The 25,000-nt window shown below is 50.7% G+C and overlaps 1 protein-coding gene and 1 pseudogene across 2 annotated transcripts in view; one reads left to right on the top strand and one right to left on the bottom strand.

The window, feature by feature from the left end:
• Wdr25 (WD repeat domain 25) overlaps positions 1 to 25,000 on the top strand; it is a 134,936-nt gene that overhangs the window by 82,253 nt on the left and 27,683 nt on the right. For both annotated transcript variants that reach the window (XM_021179104.1, XM_029484840.1), the window contains 2 exons: positions 5,460 to 5,607; positions 18,055 to 18,185. In XM_021179104.1, the coding sequence (XP_021034763.1) occupies positions 5,460 to 5,607; positions 18,055 to 18,185 (279 nt within the window). The remainder of the gene's footprint in view (positions 1 to 5,459; positions 5,608 to 18,054; positions 18,186 to 25,000) is intronic.
• On the bottom strand, positions 16,385 to 16,875 carry LOC110306935 (annotated as a pseudogene).

Below are 25,000 nucleotides of genomic sequence, written 5' to 3' on the forward strand. Positions count from 1 at the left end.
GTTTGTCCCAATGGTAGTATATGTAAAAGACTGGAGTGTGTGTGTGTGCGTGTGTGATGTGTTTGTCCCAATGGTAGTATATGTAAAAGACTGGAGTGTGTGTGTGTGTGTGCGTGTGTGATGTGTTTGTCCCAATGGTAGTATATGTAAAAGACTGAATAGAGTGTGTGTGTCTTAATAGTAGGGTGTTTGTCTAGCATGTACAAGACTCTGAGTTTCCCCCCTGTGCTGGGGAAAAGACAGACTGCTTTTCTTTTGTGATTTGGAGCAAGGGAAAACTGACTTCTCTTCCTGTGTCTCTTTGGCCTGGCCGTGGAGATTACAGCCCGCGCAAGAAAGCAAGGGAGGATGAAAACTGTATTTGCAGATGACACAGGAGTCTGTGGGAAAACATTCCCACTGGGTTCTTAACACACCTTCGAAAACTAAAAAGTGACTAAGGGTGCAGAATTCAAGGCCAGCGTAGAAAGTGGATTACGTTTCTATGTGTTAGAGTTGAACAGTCCAGAATTTAAAAATGGATCTGCAGTAACCCCTAAACTCATCAGGAGTCCATTTGACAAAGATGTGCTTCACAGTCATGCTTCACATAAGATGCCCAGGACCTGGATTCCCTACTGTGCCTTGCCAGTGGGCTACACAGCCAGCGTGGTTTATTTCCATCTCAGTCTGTGATGAAAGCAGGCCTGAGCCTTGAAACACCCCAGGACAGGTTCCTCCGGCTCCTGTGCACAAATGGGCTGCTCATGTCCCCTTGGCAAAGGAAGGCACGGACTGTGTGGACTCCTAGGGAGCTGTGAGCTGGGGAGTGGTCTGGCAGTGTTTGCTGGAACAGCAGGAGCTGGGGAGTCAAAAGCTACTGCTGCTGGATCTCAAAGCCAGCACAGCCACCCCCAGAAATGTGACAGTCAGTTGGTGTGGAGATAGGGGCGACTCTTATTTGATTTTCTTTTTCTGACTTTGAAAAATCTATTTTGTTGGACTGTGCTTATTTCCCATGTAACCAGAGAAACAACCACAGCACAGTAATCCCTACCACGCACACGCACACACACGCGTGCTTTAGAGTTTGAGTACTTTGTGAGGAGAGTGTATTTCTCTCAAAACAAGCAACAGGGCCGATAGGCTGGCTCCGTGGGTAATGGTGCTTGCTGCACAAACCTAGTCACTGAGTTTGATCTCTGGAACCATTGGTGGACTGAGAGAATTGTCTGTCAGAGTGGTCCTCTGACCTCCACACATTTCCTGTGACATGCTTATGTCCCCTTTCAATAACTTAAACAAAATGCAAACAAAGCCCAAACCAAAAGGCAATGAAGAGCATTGCCTGAGGCCGAAGCCATAGGCTGGGCCGTCTTCAGAGACCCCAGACAGCTGTAGTGGCAGTGGCAGTGGCAGTGGCAGTACTGGTCGGTGACACAGACACCCAACTCTACTGTGTTTTTCCCGTCATGTTCTTGTCAGATGTGTGGCTTTGGCTGGGCACACAGACTGTGCTAATAATTGTAGCTAATACATGGAGCCATCTCAGAACAGTCAACAGGAGACTGGGCTCCTTAATCCTGTGAAGGCAGTTTGGGATCTCTAATTACTTGGTTGAAAAAAGGCAGACACTCAGGGCTGTGGCAGTGTTTGGGAATGAATCTTTAAAGCCTGACAGTGAACATTCAATTCAATTAGGAAGAACAATTAGCAAAGATTCCTCTCGCCTTCACCCTTGATAGCAAGCTGGGACTGACTGGTCCTCTTGGACTCTGCTCCTCTGCGTCATCAGACAGGTGTGTGGCTGCACCTCCCAGGGGCTGTCATACTGAGTACCACCTGTGTGTCTCCTTAGACCCAGGCCAATGCAGGACACCCCTACCCAAGAAGCATAGCACACTGTCTAAGCTTTCTTCTGCCTTGTTCCTTTCAGCCCTCCCATGCTCCCTGCTCTCTCTGTCTGCTCCTCATTCCTCCCTGACTCCTTTCTCTTCCACTCTGTCCTTTTTGTTCTCTTCCCTCCTCACTAACTCAGCCTCTTACTGCACGTAAGGAAAGGTTTAGAAGTAAGTCTGTGGTATATACACCCTAAAGCCTAAGGGCAGGGTGCGCCTGATCTTCCCCTCTCACGACCTGCTTTCTTTTCTCAGCGCTGACCTTCCGTGCCTTCCAGCTCACTTCTCCCAGAGCTGGCCATTCCCCCTTGCTGCACAGGCCTGAGGCCGAAGGCAGTCCTGGCCTCTCTCTTCTCTTTACTGGTTTTACTCCAAGAGGTTCGTTCCTGATGCTTCTGACTCCCATCTAGACCTCTTCTTTCCTGCTGCTGCCTCCAGCTTGAATTCCCACACAAGTCCCTACTCTGTCTCCCTGTCTCTTCTGCCTGTGGAACAGGTAGTTAAAGGGGTCCTGTAGACTGGGGCTAGGAGACCTTAGACACTTCTTCAGGAGAGCCTGGACTCTCTACTGCCGATAATACGCTCTCTGGCCGCATCCTGTCTTGCCACATCCTGCTTACCTCTCTGGCCAGTCTGGTCTTTTGCAGCTGCCTACTAGGAAGGACCTAGCATGGCCACCCTGTGGATCTTTTCTGTTGACCGTATATCCCCTTCCTAGGTGACCTTGAAACATCAGCCTCGGTACCTGGGGCACTCTGTTCTGCTTGTGTAGGACCTGTCTTTCTGACTGTTAATTCTTGAAAGGCAAGAGTTCTGATTCTGGCTGTTTCCTGAGAGCCGAGCCTGGCTGGCTAGCAAGCGGCCAGATGCTTGTTGAATGAATAAATGTGAGAGCTTCACAGGGGAAACCATTTGGATACTGTTGCTTCAGAGCCCTTCTGCTGCCCCTGCCTTCATGTACCCTCTCAGAGGAAATACTGGCCATCCAGAAAGGCGGCAGCCATCCTAAGCTCCCAGCACCCAGGAGGCAGAAGCAGGGGGATCTCTGTGATTTCAGGGCCAGCCTGGTCTACAGAGCTAGTTCTGGACAGACAGAAATCCTGTCTTGAAGAACCAAAACCAAAGCAAAACAAACCCAAAACCCCCCAAACCCAAAAAACTAAAAACCCACCACATAAGGTAAAATGTAACAAACTTTGCCCCACAGCCAGGGGTAACTCAGTAGCCAGGGATAACTCAGTAGCCAGGGATAACTCAGCAGTCAGGGATAGCTCAGTAGCCAGGGGTAAGTCAGTAGTCAGGGATAACTCAGTAGCCAGGGGTAACTCAGCAGCCAGGGGTAACTCAGTAGCCAGGGATAACTCAGTAGCCAGGGATAACTCAGCAGCCAGGGATAACTCAGTAGCCAGGGGTAAGTCAGTAGCCAGGGATAACTCAGCAGCCAGGGATAACTCAGCAGCCAGGGATAACTCAGCAGCCAGGGATAACTCAGCAGCCAGGGATAACTCAGTAGCCAGGGGTAACTCAGTAGCCAGGGGTAACTCAGTAGCCAGGGATAACTCAGTAGCCAGGGGTAACTCAGTNTAGCCAGGGATAACTCAGTAGCCAGGGGTAACTCAGTAGCCAGGGATAACTCAGTAGCCAGGGGTAACTCAGTAGCCAGGGGTAACTCAGTAGCCAGGGATAACTCAGTAGCCAGGGATAACTCAGTAGCCAGGGATAACTCAGCAGCCAGGGATAATTCAGTAGCCAGGGATAACTCAGTAGCCAGGGGTAACTCAGTAGCCAGGGGTAACTCAGTAGCCAGGGGTAACTCAGCAGCCAGGGATAACTCAGTAGCCAGGGATAATCCATACTGCTGGGCAGCTGGCTTGCTGTTTCCCCCCTGTGATTCCTCCAGAGTCCTCCTCTCTGGCCTGGCCCACTCTGCCACAGCCATCAGGAAGCCCTGGCTAAGAGGCAGAGCACTGTGCACAAGGTGGGCTGCCGTTTGTTTATTCTCTCACCTGCCGTGTGGACAAGTGGGCTCCTTCCACCCTCTCTCCATGTGAAGAACGGCAAAGCTTTCTTGAGCTCCCAGGACCAGAATTTGGGGTTTATTCTCAGAACCAAAATTGCTAGGTTGTACAGTAACCCTACAGGTTCCTGGGAATCCCAGGCTGCAGTCCATCATGGCTGCCCTAGCTTATCTTCCTGCGGGCAGTGGAGGGGGTTCTGACTTCTCTGCATCCATGCTAACACGTGTTATCTTTGTTTTTGTTTTTATACTAGCCAGCCTAATTAGTGTGATACTCTAGTTCATGCTTCTTAGAAAACGACATCATACTTTGTAAATGCGGCTTGTCCTATGCACTCGGTGTCTGTCGTCCTCTTCCTGTCTAACCATGTGAACCCTGCAGAGTTACCCTGGCTCAGTTAATTTTCCCATCAACCCCGTTCTTGTACATAGTTCTGAAGCAGCAGCCACGCTCTGTGCTCCGCTGCTCTGCCACTCTGCCCTCCACTGCCAGTCTGCCGGCTGCTCCTCCTTTGTTTTATCTGTGTTTTTAAACAGAACCACTGCTGCTTCTTGGTTTTCATTCTTTTCAGTTGGAGACCTAGCTCCTGACCCCTGCTATGGAAGAAAGGAATGGGGGGGGGCTCCCTGCATTCTGTGAAGGCTTCTCATGACCTTTTGTTTGCTTAATTAGACATTTACATATTGACAGGACCTCTTGGAACTCTGGCTGCATTTTGAGAGCCTTCAGGGCTTGGCAGACAGAGTTAGCTCACCTTCAGTGGGAGTTGCACTGGGGACAGGTCTGTGGAAGCGCGAGGGTGTGCTTGTTTGGGCTTTTCTCTTACTAACGAAGCCTGGGTAGCTAATGCCAGGGAATCTTGTTTCAGAACGCCAGAACCTGCAAGCCCCAGCCAGCAGCCCTTCTGCTGCGTGTGCTAAGGAACTGACTCCAGCCTTACTCCTGTCTGGGATGGTTGTCTTCGTTTCCAATTCATGGAAGGGGAGACTGAGGCCCAATGATGTGGAGCCACTGGGTCTGTCACATGACTAGTAGTGTGTCCTCTCCACCCTGCAGTGTTGAGCAGGACCAGGCCTGCCAGCTGTGGCGCTGTAGCTCTGTGCCTGGGGCTCGTAAGCCGCTTGCAGGAGTCAAGTGTGTACTGGACATCCTCCCCGTGGAGAGCCAGGATGAGGGGGAGGGGAAGGTACCCCTTGCCTAAGAAGAGGTTACCACCGCTCCCCCCACCCCCCAGCTCCTTGAGCTCTGAGGCTGGCCCCTCTCTGGGCCTCAGTCAACTATGGTCTGGCTGGGTGCTCTCTCCATTCCAGAGCAGGTAGAAGGCAGGGGCAGGACTGTGTCGATGATGACATGTCTGTGGTCAGCAGGTAGGAGCAGGTGTGAAGGCTGAGTGGAGATAGGAGATGCTGTTTCCTTAGCCCTGGAGAAAGGAGACCTGTGCTTTGCTGTGAGGAAGAAAGACTCTAGCTGCCAGTTAAATGTGAAATAGTGGGACCCCAGCCCCCCCGCCCCGGGGTTCCTTCATCACCGTGACTGGTGCTGCCTGTCTTTGTTTCTCTTGCAGGTGTGGAATGCTGTGGACTCGGGACACTGCCTGCAGACCTACTCTGTGCACAGTGAGGCAGTAAGGGCTGCACGGTGGTCTCCCTGTGGCCGGCGCATCCTCAGTGGTGGCTTCGACTTTGCCCTGCACCTAACAGACCTTGAAACAGGTGTGTCCTAACGTCCTGTCTCTGGTCAGCCAGCAGCCCCCTCACTGGGGAAACCTCCCCAGAGGGTCCTGACTGCAGACTGTCTATGGTGATGGTGTGGCAGAGGCCTCAGGACAGGCTCATTCCCCCCACGGGCATGCAGATCATTTGCCAGCGGCACCACAGCTGTCTACAAAGCATTGGAAGCAGTCCTCTGCCAGTCAGCAAAGGACAGAGCCAAGGTTGTCTCAGCACCAAGCTGTAGGGCCGGATAAAGTGGCAGCTTTTTAATCAACTTCTGCAGTGTAATTGGGACCAAAATATCACGGTGTCCTTTTGTTGGCATCAGTTTAGAATCCCTGTCAGCCCATGTGGGGGAACTGAGTCTTCAGAGGGGTTCTTCTCAGTGTAACCCTAACATGCACCTGGGCGGGGTGGGGGACGGGGGTGGGGTGGGGTCATGTGAGCAGATCCTCAGGAAGCCTCCATCAGGTAGGGAAGGGAAGAGAAGCCAGCTAAAGCAGCTTACACAGGCAGGCTCTATGCAGCAGTCCTGGGTTGGCCCATTCACTGACAGCAAGGGAGACAGCAAGGGGACCATTGGACATGGTGTCTAACCTACACTGCTGAGCTCAGAGCAAGCTTCCTGGGCTTTTCACATGGCCTTTTGGAATTGTCATTACGGCTGTCAGCAGCAGTGGGTGCCATTTTCTAGGTGAGAAAAAGGTCTGATGCCTGACAAATTAGAGAGCCATGGCAGTCGGCAGGTAGATGACAAGTCGGGGACTGCAGTAGATCATGATCCTGTTTGTGTTACAGCTATGAGGACCTGGAACTGTAGCTGGTATCATGTGACATGTGGCTCAGTGGAGGGGAGATGAGGTGCTGTCCCATCAGGTGTCCCGTCAGATGGGGGACCAGGGAAGGCAGCATGCTGACAGGGCTCCAAGGGGCCCTTGTGTGAAGGGTAGCTAGAGAGAGGCATGGCCCCATTTCTGAGAGCTGACATGCAGTAGGGCGTGGTCAAAGGCACATCATCCGCCTTGGCTGGGAACAGTGTCGGTGTCGGCATGGGGGCTCATATACTGAGGAGTTCTTCTCATTACAAACAGTGTTACTTACTATACACCCACTGTGTGTGAAACCGTGCGAAGGTATGCTGGATGTCTTTTGTCCCCAGAGAGGACACAGCTGATGGGTTGTTTGGAGCTAGCCCAGCCTCAGGGAAGACCTCTGGCCACTAGGTGAGGCCTCTCCTGTGAGGATAGTCGCCAGTTTCTGTCACTATCCTGGCAAGCGTGTGTCCTCGAGGGTGTGGCTGTCTTGGTGGTCTCTTTGTCTATTGCTTGAACAGAGCTGGCTCACATCTGTACAATTGGACAGCTGAGGCTGTCCCCTGCTGGGTCCTCCTATCCTGAATAATGAAGCTCCCAAGGGCTGGCAGTATGGGCACCCATATGTCTGCACACCCGTCTCTGGCCCCGTGTCTTGCTAGGACCACTCTTAGCATGTGTGCAGCCCGTGGCCTTGGTCTGGTTCTGACTATCTTGTTCTTTCTCTTCCCCTGCTCTGATCTTCCATTTCCTTCCTCTGCCTCTCCCGCCCATGGTCATTTGGCTTTTTCATTTCAATCTAATTAGAGCGCCCTGCCAGGAGAAGGCAGCGTAGGGCGCTCTCTCTGCAGTGCTCTGGGAATTAGTCACTCGGTGCCCATTGTCATTAATGGGAATTTGGTGCCAAGGCCATTTATCCTGGTGTCCTCAATCAATACAGTTAAAAATCTGTGGATTCTAAACTGTCAATACCCGGCCTGAAATATGGAGGGCCAGCACCATTTTATCTCGTTAATTTATAGTTCTGACGGGCTGTTGGCTTACAGAACAGCCATGAATCAACACTTAATCAAATCTGCTCACAGATTAATTATTTTTGGCGCTCCTGTTTCCGTCTGCAATCTCCCTAACGAACGTCTCTGCTACATTAGGCACAGGCGGCCTCAGGGAACACTGGCAGACACCACCCAGGCCCTGAGTGTCACTGGCTTTGTTCGTGACCTGTCCTGCATACCAATCAGCTAGTCCTCTCCTCAGAGGCCCTCCGGAGCTTCCTCAGCTCTAAAGGCTCCTCTTGCAGGTGTCAGCCCCTCAGAGTTGCACTTGTTGGTGGTGGGTGGCAGCTCCTCTTCGCTATCTGGGGTCTGAGGTAGGTGTGCTGACCCCACAGTCTAGCCCTCTGAAGAACTCTAGGAAGTCTTGGCTAGGGCCATCCCCCCTTCTCTCTGGGATGCTCAGTGTCCTGACTGCCTCCTTTTGTGTTCCTGTCCCTGTGCCTTCTGTTGGGTCATGGTGGGTGGGAAGGATTGGCCAGGTAGAGCTTCACACTGAAGGGCCACTCCTTTCCTGAGACGTGTTTTCAGCCCCATTTTGACTATGGCTGATGCCACAAAGAAAGAGAGTGGTCTGCTGCTGTCCAAGTTTTGCTGTAACCCTGGTGTCCCGTTTGCCACTAGGCCCATGTTGAGCTGATACAGGTAAATGGGTTAGGCTCTTTGCTTGGGTGACGACATGCTTAGCGCCCCCCCCACCCCCACCTCTGGCCGGGGAGGACATTATCTCTCTCTCTCTCTCTCTCTCTTTTTTTTGATGCAGCAATTGAGGCTTTGAGTGTTTGACGACTTTTTTTTTTAAAGATTTATTTATTATTATAATATCTAAGTACACTGTGGATGTCTTCAGACATACCAGAAGAGTGTGTCAGATCCCATTACAGATGGTTGTGAGCCACCATGTGGTTTCTGGGATTTGAACTCGGGACCTTCGGAAGAGCAGTCGGTGCTCTTAACCACTGAACCATCTCTCCAGCCCCCCTTGACGACTTTCTTGAGGTCATCCAACTGTTGGTGACAGCTGGATGTAGCTTGGGCTTATGGGGCTGGCAAAGGTATCTTGCCTACACATGGACTAGTGTGCCTTCCCACACCCCTCCCTGTCCTGGACAAACTACCTTGGCCTAACTTTTGGCAGAGTGCTTGGCTGTCTCCAGGCGGTGTCTCAGCATCTACAGAAAACAGGCCCTGGGAGGATGGAGTGCCTGCAGGCTCTTGACTGACCCCTCTGATTGAGTGGCCAGCTGAAGGATGCTTCTTGAGCTGTGGACAGCTATGCTCCAGCAGGAACAGGGTTAGCCCTGACAGTTTCAGAGCTCTTGGTATAGGAAGAGTGAAAAGTGTCCATATGAAGGCCGTGGTGAAGAGGCTTTGGAGGAGAGGCCATTCGAGAAGGCTCTGTCAGGCTAAGCCTCTGAAGTGCCACTAGCTCCCACGGGTGCTTGAAGCAAGTGGCGTGCCGCAGCCAGGGCCTCTGTAGGTCTTCAAGCTGTGTGGCACACTTGGGTTTTCCCCAGCACACTTCAGGAAGACGTTTAGTGCCCCTGAAAACCACAAAAGAAACAGTGAGCGCTGGCTGTTGCAGCCCCCAAGGGATAGGCTTGCTTTCAGACCAGCATTTGTGTCTGTTTGCCACTGCGGGCTTCTCCAGCAGGGTTCAAATTGATGATGGTCCCTGGCTACTGTCCTTCAGGTACACCTTTGCCCACCCCCACCTTTGTTAGCCATGCCACAAGACCCTTTCCTTAACCCCCTTCTGCATGTGTCTGTCATCTGTGAGCCCTTCCCCTGGGAACTAAGCGTCCTTTCACTGGCTCCCATCCAGGGAGGGAGTCTTCATCTCCATAAACCAGTTCCTATCCGTTTCTAGGATACTCATGCCAGCTCTCCTTATGAAGAAGGTGACACCAGGCCCTGGCATGATTTTATTGATTGAAACGGGCTTACAGTAGCCATGTTTCTCCTCTGTGTGGGCAGCAGCCATCAACGAACAACTGGTTCTTCTTAGGTTAGGCCCTCTTTGTTGACTGGCCCCGAATCTGAACTCAGTCAGGCCATGTTTGATGTTAGTATGGTGGCTTATGTGTTTCAACAAAGCTGCTTACAGCCAAACACAGCTGGTTTGCAAGCTAACTCCCCACCTCCTAATTTTAAGAAATGCAGTTTTGTCCAGATAGATAATTGAAAGTGGCTGGGCTTGGAAGGAAAAGGATGGCAGCTGCCAGCTCCTGCAGCCACCATCCATGTGGCCGTACTGTCTGTAAGGTCCAGGGCTTGCTCCTGCTCTTCTGTGTCTGCTCTCACACCCACCCCTGAAGGGCAGTTTTGAGCATGGCTTTGCAGTAAGGCTGTCAGGCTCTGAGCAGCATTGCTGCTGAGCCCAGAGCCATGCCAGTGGGCATGCAGACAAGGCCTACCTGACCCTCGGCCCGCATCCTGCCTGGCCTCTGCCCACTTGCCAACATGGCCCCTGCTCCTGATGCACAGAGGGTGATTTGAAAGTTAGCAAGCTTCTTTTCTCGTTAACTTTGAGTCAGGATGGTTAAATTTACAGCTGGCTGAATACTTCCCAGAGGATGCTGTAACGATATTGATTTTAGCGAGATGAGTCATATGCCTGCTGCCTGGGAACATAGGCTCAATTACCACGGGCCAACAACACAAGCTTTTCCCTGTCAACATTTTCCCTACGTGTCCCTGAGTCTGTGGCTAGGAACAAAGAGCCACGGAGGAAGAAAGGTCATGAGTCGCTGGTGGGTCTGGAGGTGGGATGCAGACAGAGGGACTCTGGGGTCAGACGAGCCAGTCAGTGTCTGTGTGGCTGGCCGTAGGGCCAGATGTCCTGTCCCTCACCAGACTCTCTTTCCTCAGCTCTGAGATGCAGATTAGTTCCTGCCATTACCCAGGATTGCTGTGTGACAAGTGCAGGATCCAACCAGGCCTGCGGGGACAGGTTTACTGTACATGATGGTCCCCCTTCCCACTTGTGACCTCAGAGTAGCAAAGCCAAGGTGAGCTCCCTGCAGGGGGCATGGTCATCCCTTCTCATTCAAAGGGATCAGTACTTGGGTTTCACTTCATCTGAAGTGCCATTGATGAGTCAGGAGTGGTCCGGGAGCCAAACATGCTGAATGAAAATGGAGGTCCATAGGCCCAGACTCAGCATTAGGCTGCCAGATGTTGTTGCCCTGGCTGCAGGAGTGGCTGCCTCAGGGAAGCCTGACTTCTCTCTCTGTCTAAGAAAGAAAAGAGGCCCAGCTCTGAGTAGTTGCCTGCCCGGGTCACCCAGCCCCTCAGTGGTACTGGATGGAGAAGCTATGGAAGTGGTAGTGTGTGGAGAGTGAGTACTCAGGGTTTCTGTGGGACCCTGGAACCATGGCTTTGCTTTAAAGGACGGTTTATTCTAGGGCTGTGGATTGAACTTGGAGCCTCAGGCTCATAAGCAAGGACTCTGTGCTGACACTCCCCCCTCCCCGCCAAGCCCAGAAACATAGTTTCTATTTGTATCATTATTGATCCAAAAGGGAAAAGAAGTAATTTTTCTTAACTCCAAGAAGATCCAAACAGTTTTTATACTGGTTGAGCTCATTATAACCAGATCAATACAGCCAAGTGCCAATGGATTACATATTTTAAAGCTCAATTTCCTATAAGCCTGCAGTGAATAAACAGAATTTCCTATAACAAGCAGACAAGCAAGATAGTCCCAAGGTGAAAGGTTTGTTACAGCTAGCCCAAGTGCTGAAGAAGCCCCGCCCAGGGGGAGAACTGATAGACAGGCCACCATTTGGGAGAGGTGAGAGAGTGCCACAGATTCCAGGAGAAAGACTTTCACTTCAGAGCGGCCAGTGCTCTTGGTCAAGCTTCTCCTTGCTGACTTATCTCCCGCCTTTCCTTTCTGCAAATCTCCTCAGCAAAGGTGGAAGGCAGCCCAGGCCTGCTGTGTTCTCCAGGCCTCCCGGGAAAGCCCAGCAGTCATTAGTCTCTTAAGGTTCCCATGGTTAGAACCCAGCATCCCTTGGCTTTAGCTTTTAATTTAACCACAGATGAATTCAATAAGTTAGGGTTTAATTTTTCAAACAATAATGGCCCTCTTTGGTTGCTTCCCCCAGAGTGCTTTACATAGCACTTAACGTTCAGTCCTCCTGCCTGCCCGAGACGGCAGTGAAGGACCAGCGAAGAGCCGGTACAGGACATGGGTCTCTCCGGCTCTCAGCTTATCCATCACCCTGTCTGTCTCCAGCATCCAGCCAGGTGATGATGTTGTGATGCTGATTTCTGAACTGAATCCTTGAGCAGAGTGTTTTCCTCTAGTGTTTCCCATTAGGTACCTGCTAGCTTTTTAGGAATATTTTAGCTTTGGGTCCCTTTAACAAAGAGGAAAGCAAAGTCCCAGCTCTTAGAAGTAGGAAGTGTACTCAACAGCCTCTTTCTAAGTGGAAAATTTTAGCCTTTCAAAGACAGATTTTCAGCATCTTCGGGAGTTGAGGGAAGTGCGTTTCTGTTTTTTCTTGTTGGCGGGAAAGCGTCAGTCATCCAACAGCTCAGCCCCCCACGCCCCTTCTCTGTCATCAGCAAGGTGGGTCATCACCTTCCCACAAACACCTGCTGCCGTTTCAAATGAACATGGCTGGTCCTACACTGTGCTCCGAGGACCCAGGAACGCATGTGCTTCCCTCAGGGAGAGTGTTCCTTTGCTTTGGGTCTGAGGATGGGCAAGTGAGTTCCAGATCTGAGGGTGCAGAGAGGAAGAGACTCTCCCCATTCTATTCAGTGGCTCACTTGCTACCTGTCTGCCAGCTGGGTGTCTGGTCCCTGACTGTAACCTAAGAGTATGGCAGAGGTTCTGGAGAGATGGCCCAATGGGTAGTGCGCCTGCCTCTCAAGCATGAGAACCTGACTTGGGACCCCAGACTCATGTAAAAGCCAGGTGAGGTGGCTCCTGCCTTAATCCCAGCCCTGAGGAGGCAGAGGCAGAGGCAGGCAAGCGCCTGGACCTGCTGCTGGCTAGCCAGTCTACTGTAACTCATGGGCTCCAGGTGCTCAAAAAGTAAGTCAAGGAAGACATTGAGACCTCTGGCCTCCATACTCTGCATGTGCAAACATACACTCACAAAAAGGGGCGGGGAGGAAAGCTTGGGTTGTGAAAAGCTAAGAGTAAACTGGAGAAAAGGCACTTCCCAGTTAGGTTAGCTCACTGTGCAGTGCCTGTCTGAGGGCGGGGTGATCTAACAAGGCACCCACAGTCTGCTGCGGTCCCCGAGCAACAGCACAACACAGAGCAAAGCTAGAGCTGCGGGTTTAAAAGGCTGTCTTCCTTTCTCTACAGCCATGCTCCTAAATCTGTGATCACAGCTCAACAGGGTCACGTAACTAAGTGTGGGGCTGTGAAACAGTCAGCAGCTGCTAAGGGGTTCTGAGTGTGCGGTGACCAAAAATTAATTCAAGCTCAAACACGTAATGGATCCAAGATGTTTCCTGCAGCACTCAGCCATTCTGCATTTCATGGCTTCCCTGCAGCCTCAGTCTGAGCACACACCACAGGCCTTGTGTACTACGCCTGCCGTTAGGCAGTGGTAATGCCGACAAGACCCAGCCAAGCACCTCAGCTCGGGCACAAGGCTGTGTGCGATGGAGTGTGGTGCTAAGCCTGTTTGCAGAGTTTTGTGCTCTTCTCCTTCTCCTCCTTTTTTTTTTTTTTTTTTTCCGAGACAGGGTTTCTCTGTGTAGCCCTGGCTGTCCTGGAACTCACTCTGTAGACCAGGCTGGTCTTGAACTCAGAAATCCACCTGCCTCTGCCTCCCAAGTGCTGGGATTAAAGATGTGCGCCACCACTGCCCAACTGAGTGTTTGACTTCTTAAAATCAGATTCATTTAAAAAAAAAAAAAAGAATGAAGTTTGGCCTGGGACAGAGTTTCCATCAGTTTCTGAAAATAGTTCTAGATACACTTCTGCCATTTTTTTTTAATGGATTCACGCAAAGTGCCATTCTTGACATATCTGAGAATCCTTTAATTTTGAAAACTTTGAAAGTATAGTATATCTTGTTGTATCAAATATACTTGCTTATTTTTTGAGTTAGGGTCTCATTCTGTTACCTAGGCACACACCACGGTGTGACACTTACTGTGTGGTCCAGGCTGTCCTGCCTCTGCTTCCTGAGTCCTGGGACATTTAATTCTTCATGAAAAAATAAACAGGTAATCCATCCATCTCATTAGAGTGCAAATTTGCTCTCATCTCTAGTAAAGAGTAAAATTATATGTATACGAAAGAATTGTTCTAAAATTATTTTTAAGGATTCCTGTGAGCAACTATTTGGTCTTTGTACCTACTGTATAAACCTATATACCTGAGGTGGCATGAAGATATCTTGGATGAAAAGGAGCAGTGAACGACAAAGGTTGAGCCCTCCTCTCAAGCATTTGTTTTGTGTCAGCCTGAGGCTCACTGATTCAGCTAGCATGGCTGGCCAGTGAACCCCAAGGGAACCCCCACATTTCTCCCTCTCCCTCGTCTCTGCACCAGGATCACACGAATGTGCCACCATTTTGAACTTTTTATGTGGGTGCTGGAGATCCACACTCAAACCCTCCTGCTTACACGGCAGACTCTTTACCTTTACATCCTGCGACATTGCCCTGGCCCTCCCCCAAGTTTAAAATTAATAATTCTTATTTTTCATTCTAGAGAGGATGTTCTGAGACAGTCTTTTCCCTCCCTCCCTCCCTCCCTCTCTCTCTCTCTCTCTCTCTCTCTCTCTCTTTCTTTCTTTCTTTCTTTCTTTCCTTTCTTTCCCCCTCCCCTCCCCTCCCCTCCCCTCCCCTCCCCTCCTCTTCCTTCCTTCCTTCCTTCCTCCCTTTTCCCTGGGCTGGCATTTGAGCCAAGCACCTAGGGCATAGTAAGCACAGCTTTACTAGAGAGCTGTGCCCTGGTACCTGAAAGCCGGTCTATTTATTTATTTTTCTGATGTTGCTGAAAATGATTTAAGTGTCATGTGTTGAAGACTGTACTTCAGGGGGTGGGAAGTTTAGCTCAGTGGTAGCATGCTCATTAGCACATTTGTGGCTCTGCGTTCTGTTCCTAGCACCAAAAGAAAAGAGCCCAACAAAACCAAAGTAACTAACGGTTGTCCGCAGTCCGCCCCATGGATCAGTGGTTTTCTGACCTGGTTTCAAACCTTTAAATGAGTGTCTCATCTGACTCTGAATTGAGTGGTTGAAACACAGGAATCGAGGAACACCACCTTCTGGTTAGTTGCGGGGAGGCTCCTGTTTGCTGGAGGAAATAGGTTCTAAGTCCTCTGTGTCGCGAGACAGTGGACAGTATCCTGCATCCCTGTGAGGAGTCTCTGTCAGCCTCTTTGTGTTCTTTGGATAAATAGAAACTACAGTTGGATGGCTTTCAAGCCCTGGGTCACAGGACACTACCTGCATTTAGATGAGAGAAGCCATATTTGGTTCTGATGCACTTTTCTGTTTTCAAGGCAGTTGCTCTGCCCTTGGGCTGGCAGTACAGCTCAGCAGGCAAAGGCGTCCGCCGCCAAGCCTGATGAGCAGGGATCTATGTAGCTGAAGGATAGATCCAACACCCACAGGCTATCCACTGACCTTTGTGTGGACTCCCACATTCACCAATATCAATTAAAAAATTGTTTGTTTGTTTTTGTTTTCTGAGACAGGGTTTCTCTGTGTAGCCCTGGCTGTCCTGGAACTCACTCTGTAGACCAGGCTGGCCTCGAACTCAGAAATCCGCCTGTCTCTGCCTCCCGAGCGCTGGGATTAAAGGCGTGTGCCACCACAGCCGCAGGAAACTAAAAAATGTTTTAAAAAGTTGCCTGACGCTCTTAGCACACGGCATAGTAAGATGTACTTAAAATTGGTGCTCTATTTTGCCTTACTTTGTAAGATAACCTATTTTTGTTTTTGTTTTTTAAATTTGCTGACAATGGGACTGCAGAGCTTGTCCAGTGGTTAAAAGAACATACTGTTAGTTCAGAGGACCAGCACCCATGTCAGGCCTAGAGCTACAGAGCTACAGGGAACTCACCTCCCTCTCCTGGCCTGTGCTGGTTCCTGCACGCCCATGGCATACACTCAAACAAGCACACACAGAAATACACAATTGAAAAAGAGAAGAAGTCTTTAAAACCCATGGCGATGCGATGCTGGCACCTTGGTGCATTTTGTCCCAAATCTATAGACCACTTCATGACAGTGATGCCTGGCGAGGTCCTGAACGGGGACGAGTAGGCTTGACGACTGTGGCTCTGGCCATTGCAGCTATCCCTCCGTGACTCTCATAAGCCATGATTGATGAGTTTCATTTCCTTACCGGACAAGCTGGAGCTGGCCGAGTTCTTCCTCAGTGTATGGGGTCAGCAGACAGAGGAAGTCATCAGGGAGTCCTTCCTGCCCAGAATGAACAAACACAGCCTTGCAGGGCTTAGACAAGAGCACACTGTCCTGACATTTCATCACTGTCTTGGACACCAGCTGTGTGTTTGCAGGTACCTGCTTATGTCCAGGCACAGGAAGCTGGTGGTCAAGCTAGTGAGACGGGGTCTCTCTCACTGGGATTAGGTGAAGCTGTCTGGCAGGCAGGCCTTAGGCATCTGCTGTCTCTACTTCTCTCCCCCATTGGTATTGGGGTTGCAAGCATGCACCACCAAACTCAGTTTTTGTTTTTGTTTTTGCATTAAAAAAATCCCTTATTTACAGTTCAAAATTTAAACAGGATTATTGGTTCTGATCTGTGATACTGCCAGGTCCTGGATTGCATACTGTGGAGACAGGGAAGCAAACAGAGGCCAGTCCAGCTTGTCAGACTCGAGGAAGAATGTCACACCCAAACAGCAGACGACCTGGTTCCACCTTGTCTAGATTGCATTTCCCCACACTGGCAGTTTGGGCTTATTGTTGGGGCCTGTGAACATTCTCAGTCTTCCTCATCACTACAAGTCCATCAGGGATTTCCCCAAACACCACATGCTTTCCATCCAGCCAATCACACTTAGAACACGTGATAAAGAACTCGCAGCCATTTGTACTGGGACCACTGTTTGCCACGGAAAGCAGGCCTGGAGCTGAGTGTCTAAGTTTAAAATTTTCATCCACAAATGGACCCCTGTAAATATTGGCGACTCCAGTACCACGGCCACTAACAAAGTCTCCACCCTGAATCATGAAATCCTTTATGACCCTGTGGAAGGTGCTCTCTTTGTATCCTACCGGAACACCATCTTTTCTGAACTCTCCGGTGCAGAATTGCCTAAAGTTCTCTGCTGTCTTAGGCACCACGTCTGCAAAGAGCTCGATCTTCATGCGACCAACTTCCTCACCTGGCCGCCAATGACATCAGAGAAGACCACTGGATTGGCTGGACTTGAATTTGCCACCGCCATGACTTTGACCCGGAAGTAGAAGCCTAAAACCCGTTTTTTATGTGGGCTTTGAGGTCAAACTCAGGTCCTCACGCTTGCATGGCAAGTGTCTTCCTGACAGTCATCGTCCCAGCTCCTCGGCTGTCAGCTTCTGTGTTCTGCTCTGCCAACGCCCTGATTCGGTGGAAGAGCCCTGGTAGCCAAAGGCACTCGAGATTTCCCTTCTGGCTGAGGAAGTCCTTACGCTTTCTTTGAGGGAAGCCTCCTCCATGTTTTTGGCAGGTGGCAGGTGCTGTCCCTGGTGTGTAAACCTGGCCCCTAGTGACATGTCAGGAGACAGCCCCAGGTGCTTCGCTGTGTGGTGCCTCTCAGAGCTGGTCTGATTTCTTGGTGCGGGTTTGGGCAAATGCCATGTGATAGCTGAGAGTCTCGCCAGTGTCGAGGGGTACACAAGTCATACTGGGCAGTGGGGGAAGTGCTGGCTTTAACCGTCCTTGAATGATGGACACTTCTAAAGCTTCTATTACTCGCCTCTAGGAAACCGTAGTGACAGCTGTTTTCCACACCATATGTGTCTGTGTGTGCCAGATAGTTACCACAGTGTGCGCAGGGACTTGACAACTGTGTATGATAATATGAAAAATGGCCAGGACTGTCTCAAATCCTGCAGAGCCAGTGAGACCCCAGTGAGCCACTCCTGATGTCCATTCTGTGCTGGGCTGCTGTGTGGGCCACTGCCATTTGTGGCCCAGCATGTCAGGTCACCCACACCTGCTGCACTCTGTAACAAATCTGTCTTCAATTTTATAAGGATTGGAAGACTGATCCTGAAATAAATGCCAACCAACTCTGAGTTTAGATTCTAGACTCCTGAGTAAACAATCTGTATTACCTATGCAACCTGAAAAACTCTCTGAACCTCCCTGAGCCTGTTCTCAGCCATGTTGGGGTTAGTTGGTGTATGGTTTAAATGAGATGATACAAACAACTCTACAGAATATGGGAAAGGCAGAGTTCTAGGATCTAGCCCTGAGTCTTGGTGGATTTGACAGGAAATGGAAGCAAGCTGCCATCCCTCCCATGTTTCTAGGGGGTCTATACTGGACCCCATTGGGCCCTGGTGGCGTGTGAACATTTCCCCTTTAAAATACTTGTGACATGAACATTTTTCTCACTTTTTCTTGTCTGTCTGTGTTTCAGGAACCCAAGTGTTTAGTGGTCGGAGTGACTTCAGAGTCACCACCTTGAAATTTCATCCCAAAGACCACAACGTCTTTTTATGCGGCGGCTTCAGTTCTGAAATCAAAGCCTGGGACATGAGGACTGGCAAGGTGACAGACACCCTTCTTCTCAGGCTGTCCTTTCATGTGTGGGGAGTGTGTGTGTGTATGTGTGTGTCTGTGTGTGTCTGCATGCACACATATATAGATCACACAGAGATCAGTCTTGGGTTCTTCAGGAGCTGTCCCTTGTGTTTTGAGACAGCTCACTGGGACCTGGGCCTTGCTGATGAGGGGAGGCTGGCTAGCCAGAGCACTGCAGGGATCGACCTGCCTCCCCAGCAGTGAGAGTGCGATCTCATGCCACTCCCCCTGACCTTTGAAATGGGTTCTGGAAATGAGCTAAGGGAGGTATGCAGCCAGGGCAAGCACTTTGACTGACTAAGCTGTGTACTCAGTGCATGCCAGGCCAGCCTTTCTATGAGAGAATTTTCCTTCATAAGGTCAATAAGTAGGGACAAAGCAGTACCTCTATATTTGAGGCAGAACTGTTTGGGCTTCATATTTAATGAGGGCTAAGCATCATTTTTAGAGGTTTTAGAGAGTAATTTTGAGTTGTGACACATTAAAGCATCCCAGGTACAAGTCTATGCAGAGTATCACCAGGAAGATTTGTTGAGTAAGTACTTAACTGTATGTGGAAGATGATTCTGCCTGGAACTCTCCAGAAGATAGACACTCTGGTGCAGAGAGCATTCTGTGTGTGCACATGTGCATGGGAGAGCGGCACAATGCTTTCAGCTTGTTATGACAGGGCTTCCTGGAGGAGGTGTTGGCCCCAGGTTACTGTCACTTCTTAGCACATAGAGGCACAGTCTGAGACATTCCTGTGCCCTGTTCCACTTGCATGGAAGCTGATAGGGAAGGAAGAGGTGCGGGGCAGCAGGAAGTGGCCTCTTGCATTTCATCATGAAGGGACCCGTGCTGTTGGGTCTGCAGCACTAGGGAGACACACCCAAAGGCATCCTTGTCAGCTGGGGAGACTGGGCATGCATCAGAGTCTCCAATGGCCAGGATCTATCTACATCCATGTCCATACTGTGCACCGAGCTAGCATTCCAGGAAGGTGGTGCAGCTTGCGCAAGGATCATGGGCTTCTGAGCAGAACCTGCAGAGATCCTGGCCTCTGGGGACGTGATGGGTCTCTTTCTTGAGACACTTCCTAAGTGGCAGCATAGACCCATACACTTTCAAAACACCACTTTGCTTTTGCAAAAGAAACTTTTTTGCAAAAATAGTTGGGAAGGAGGAATATTACAAATAAACTAATGGACGTAGTGGAATTTTTGAAAGCACCGGAACATTTTCTGTTTAAGACACAAATACATAATAAATAGAAGAAAACATCTGATCATGGTATGTACATCAAAAACTTGTAGCCTGGTGTGTTGGCACACGCCTTTAATCCCAACACCCAGGTAGCAGAGGCCCGTGGACCTCTGAATTCAAGACCAGCCTGGTCTACAGAATGAGTCCAGGACAGCCAGGGCTACACAGAGAAACCCTGTCTTGAAAACACACAAAAGAAACCTTGTAAGCAGACCCTTGGTGTGGGACCACCTCATGGCCCAGCTCTTCTGCAAAGGTACACTCTGTGTTTCTAGCCTCAAAGTTTAAACACGTAAGAAATTACTCACTATGGATGCCATCTGATTTAAGAGTTTGTTGAAAATACCAGCTTTCCTCCCGGGGCAGACGCCAGCTGACGAGTTCTGGGGAGAAGCAATTAGAAGCAGATGTTGCTGCTGCTGCTCTCGGCACGTTTGCGAGTCTCTCCCAAGCTAATAACGTGGGTGAAGGGATCCGTGCACTGTTTGTTTTCACTTCCTCTTTACCAACAGTCCTCCCACACGGGGTCACACAGAGTGGGACACACTGGGCCTGCTTGCATCGGCCTGGCTCTGGGGACAACACATTTGCCTGTTTTGACAGCTCCGCTGATCGCCCCGCCTGCAGAGGCTCTGTCCATGGTGCTGAAGCCCGCAGTAGGCCAGGCTGGCTTCAGACTGGCATGGCCAGCAGAGTGGTCCTTTCCTGACTGTCACAGCGAGGTTGCAGTGGGCACTACAGGTGGAAGCGGAGGGACACAGGCCTTGGCTCACAGTCAAGATGAGATTCCCCGTGTCACTGCCTAGGAAAGGAGTGCTTAGGGAATAGCAGTGTGTCTTCTTATGACAGGCAATTCAGGGGAGGGGCCAGTTAGCCTGCCAGAGGGACAGACTGATGCTTGCTGTTAGCTGCCTGTGCTCCCCAGCTCCTCCTGGTCCCTTTTTTTTGACACAGAGTCGGTTTGTTCTTACTTTTCTTGAATCTGTGTTGTTGTTATTGCTGCTGCTGCTGCTGCTGCTGCTGCTGTTTTAATGGAGCTTATGAGGGTTCAGTGCCATCCTTTTGCCTTAGTGTGTCTTGTCACTTATTCCTGCCTTAGTCCCTGTGCCCAGAACAGCATCTGGTAGGTTTCTATGTAGAAGGAATCAGGAAAAAAAAGGGCTTCTTTAGCTCACCTATTATTTTGTAAATAAGGTTTTATTTGAACACAGCCATAATCATTCATTTATGTCCCCTGTGTGGCTACTTTTGTACTACAGTGACAGAGTTGAGACTACATATGCAGCCTGCAGAGCCTCAAATGCATAGCAGTCTTGCTGACCCTGGGTATAGAGAGACCTGACTCTGATCTTTGTGAGCCTCTAACAACGTGGCCCCTGCCCCTGCCCTGCCCCTGCCTGTGCATTCCCACAGACACTACTTACTCAGAGGATTTTTTTTTCCAGATGGTTCTCTAGCTAGCAATGTTTGGGTCATTCTTCTTGTTCTCTCTCAGTGGACAATTAAGGTTTGCTCTGTCCTGTAGTCCACAGCAGCGGCATCTTTGTGCTCAGAGCGGCATCTTTGTGCTCAGAGCTTCCCCACACAAGAGATTTGGGTCCTCAAGCTCAAGGCTAATTAACTCAAATTCTGAGTCCAAGGAAGCCAACGTTTTGCAGGAAAGGAGCAGGTTTCTGCCATCAGGATTAAGGGTCTCCAGCCCATCACTGCTGGGCCACTGCAGGTCAGCAGCCTCACCTGAGGGCTTCAGGCACAGGGTCTGATGAACAGTGGACATAGAACTTAAAGCTCCATGCTAGCCAGTAGGCTTTCTGAATCCTTAAACTCAGCAAAATGTCAAACTTTGGGATTCTGACTTCGTGTAGGCCGGCCCAGTTCATTACGGGAAATGGGCTGCTTGGCTGTCTTCCTCCGTTTCTTGGCTTATCTCTATGCCATGGCTGGCTGACTGGAGTCCACCTCATCATGGCAAAGTGCCTGGCTTTACTCCCTGCATGTGCGGGATGAACTCCACATGAGCCAGCCACACCAGGCTGGCCGGCTGCTGCTGGGGCCACGTTCTGTGACTGCTTCCTCCTGGCATCTGCTCTGAGAGGGCTGTGGTCTGGAACTCAGGTGTCCTTAGTCTGACCTTCACGATCCTGTGGGAGCTTCTCTTAGGTACACCCCCACCCCCTTCCAGGCAAACCCACTGTGATGCAGTCCCCCATCAGGGTGGCAGGGGGAGGCAGGGAGGGTGTCGACAGAGCAGGGCTCTCAAGTTTGCCCCATGGAGGAGAGATACAACCCTCATTGGGATGTAGATTTTGCCTCCTGTGGTGGGGAGGGTTCTGCATGTCAGCAGGCTCCAGAGCGTGCAGGAGGAGATGGGAGTGGAAACCTTTGAGAAGCCAGTCTGGAAGGACCTCTGAACCTCCTGGTCCCCGACTTCTCTCATGTGAGCACCATGGGTCTTCTTCTCAATGCATCTGTACCATCTGTGATCTTTCTCGGGGTCTGTGGCAGCTTCTGACCTCCGTGTGCACCCGTGGGCTTCTTCGTTCCCAGGTCCGGTCATCTTTGCTCCTCAACATTTTATCTTCCAATGAGCCTGAAGCAGAGCAGGTACGCAGGACCAGGCGGCCTGGCCAGCGGCTGCTCCGGGTCAGTGTAGGGGACAAGGACTCTTCCACAATGGGATATGAAGATACTTTGCAGTTTAGAATGGTGACTGGGTGGGCACCAAGGAGAACTTGTGTGAGGTGAAGGACTGTGTGAACCAGGCTTTAGTTCTTGGCTAAGGCTGGGCTCTCCAGCTCCTGCTTCTGGTGGGATAGCAGCTACTAGCCTCCTGGTTTCTAGTCTGACTGGGTAATATCCTGGCTCTAAGCCCTGCATGGTGTGGGAGCCTTAGAGTTGACAGAAAACTGAGACACAGACCCAGCTGTCTGGGCCCACCACACTGTGTCCCATGATTCTACTCACCGTCAAGGCCATTGTGTTTTGAGGCAAAAGTTAGGAAAAGTCATCAAAGCAACTCCTTCCCTCCCAAGTTTGTTTTTATAAGAGTTGTTAAGAAAGTCCCAGCGAAAGCTTAGAAGTCATATTCCGTACTTAGCAGATTGTCTCTTTGCAAGCATGGACGATGGAACCCCTGCTTCAGCAAGTTGCTGGGCAACCAAGGCAGGCCTGGGGTGGGAACTAGAGCAGCCCTGGAGAATCTAGGACGAGTGTCTTCCAGAACTAAGGCAGCTGCATTCTGTCCCACTTCCTTTCCCTTCCTGTGCATTGATAGCAGGCAGAGAGGGGGCCGAGCGCCTTTGCATCTGACTCCTGCTCTACTCTTGAGAAAGACAGCTGTGATGCATTCAGACTTGCTGTGTCTCTGCTGCAGGCCCCCGCTGCTCCTCTGAACCTCCGACGTCGCCCGCTCCAGGATTCTCCCGCTGATATCAGCTCTGACAGGCCAGCTCACTTTTGCTCAGCTCACCCTGGTGCTGCTTTGACACGGATCATCAATATTTCATGCTTGTTCTACATTCTCTCTTTCTTAAGTGTTTAAAGGGACATTTTGACTTCTTGAATTGGCTTCTTGACCCCTTCTGGAGCCATGTGCAAGGTCCCCTGGGGCATGTGCCCCAATGTGAGGTCATGGTGGCTCTTGGCCTTGTGGGCCTCCAGCCTGGCTTTTGTCCCCACAGCCCTTTGCCTGTAAACTGGAGGGTCCCAGGAGAAGGGAGCCTTGCCCAAGGCAGGGATTAATTGGCCTCTCTGCTGCTATATTCCTAGAACCTACCATTGTGCTAAGCACATAGTAGGCTGTGGGAGAGTACAACTTCCAGGAATAACGAATGGCTCTAGTCAAGACTGATGGAAAGATCCCGAGGAGTTAACCTGTCCCGCTGGCTGGAGACAGAGGCACAGTCCACTGATCTCATTGCTGGCTGCGTCCAGGGTGGCCTCCTTCCCCAGATGGAGCTTCCGAGCTTCCTTCCTGGGTAGGGGCGGCCTGAGCTGAGAGGGGCTGCACCGACCCACCTTGTCCAATGGGTGGAAGCACCTAGAGGCTGCCTGCTCTCCTGTCCTATCCGGGTGGTGGGCGTTGAAGGACCACAGCCTTGAGGCCTTAGTGAGGGTGCTGGTCAGAGCCGGAGTGGGGTTGTCAGGGTTTCTTGGGCCTGTGTCTCCCTGTGGCAGCCGTTGGAGACCCAGCTTCGCCCACACAAGGCTCCCTGCCATCAGTTCTGGTGACACTGTAGGCAGGTCGCTTATTTGCCCTAATGAGGTTTTGATTACTCTCCATTTGTCTCTTTCATGTGTTTTATATTAAAACGCCTTTCTATGTGGACTCTCTGCCCTTTCTACAGTTCTGACTAAGCGTTGCTGTGTGCTTTCAAATGTAGATGAGACCAGGAGACCAACAGAGCTGGACATGTGGGGAGAGGGAGGCATGTGGTAGGACTCTGGGTGTGCTCTGCCTTTCCCAGAACCTCGTCTGTCATGTGGGGGTTGGTGAGGCCCTGGGCTACCAAACCCCTCAAACCTCTGTCATCCACTCTGCTTTAGACCTCTTTCTGTCCTAGAAGGCCTGGGAGGGGAGCTGGCACCATCTCCGGTGCACCCTCAGGCCAGGAGGTGTTACCTTGCAGCCTGCCATCTGGAGAGGAAGCTGATCCTGTCAGGGTCAGCTCTCAAGGCTGGGGCAGGCAGCCATGGAGGGTCAGCTCTAAACACGTGTTACTTTCTCTGGTGCAGGAAGATGAAACATTTCATTTGTCAATGTTACAGGTGTTTTCTGAGCTCTTAGCAGATAGCAGGTGTTATCCCGGGACAGGATGCGATAGCCCAGTTGGACCATGTGCTCCCAGGGATCTAGTCTGCAGAGCAAAGCCCACTGCTTATGATGGGATCTGTGTCTTAGGGTGTCTGATGCCAGTCAGCCCAAACCCTGGGCAGAGGAGGGCAGTTGGTTCCCAGAGTCCAGAACCTCCAAGACCTGCCCCCTAGCTTCCTCTCCAGAGTCTGTGTCCTTGGGTGAGCTGCCAGTGAGAGACTGGGGGATCCCAGAGGCCAGTAGCCTACAGTGGTCATTAGCACCTGCCCAGTGGGAAACTTGACCAGAGACTGGGCTCTTTAGACGTGTGATGTGTCTATAACTACACTGTGTACAGATCTCTGACTTGTGAGTCTTCTAACGAGACATTTTGTCCCTGGGGAAAACTATGATGTGCCCAAAGTTTCCCACTCTGGAGTTCTTAAAATTTTAAAATTTTAAATATAGATTTTTTTCTTCCTTTACTTGACTTTCTTTCCATAACCAGTAGTGTCCAGAGCTCACTGGCTTGATATCCAAGTTATTTATATTTATCCAACTGCACGGTAAATGCTTGATAATCTTTTGGAGGCAGCTTTATTCAGATATCCTCCAACTCACCTCTTTAAAGTGCTAGCACGCGGGGGGGTTTGGTGTGTTTCCAGCATACGGCGGCCATCACCTCAGCCAGCCGTGAACATTTTCATCACTTGTAAAAGGAGCACTGTGCCTGTAGCAGACTGGC

The sequence above is a fragment of the Mus caroli genome, chromosome 12 (genome assembly GCF_900094665.2).
Source record: "Mus caroli chromosome 12, CAROLI_EIJ_v1.1, whole genome shotgun sequence".
Taxonomy (NCBI): Eukaryota; Metazoa; Chordata; class Mammalia; order Rodentia; family Muridae; genus Mus; species Mus caroli.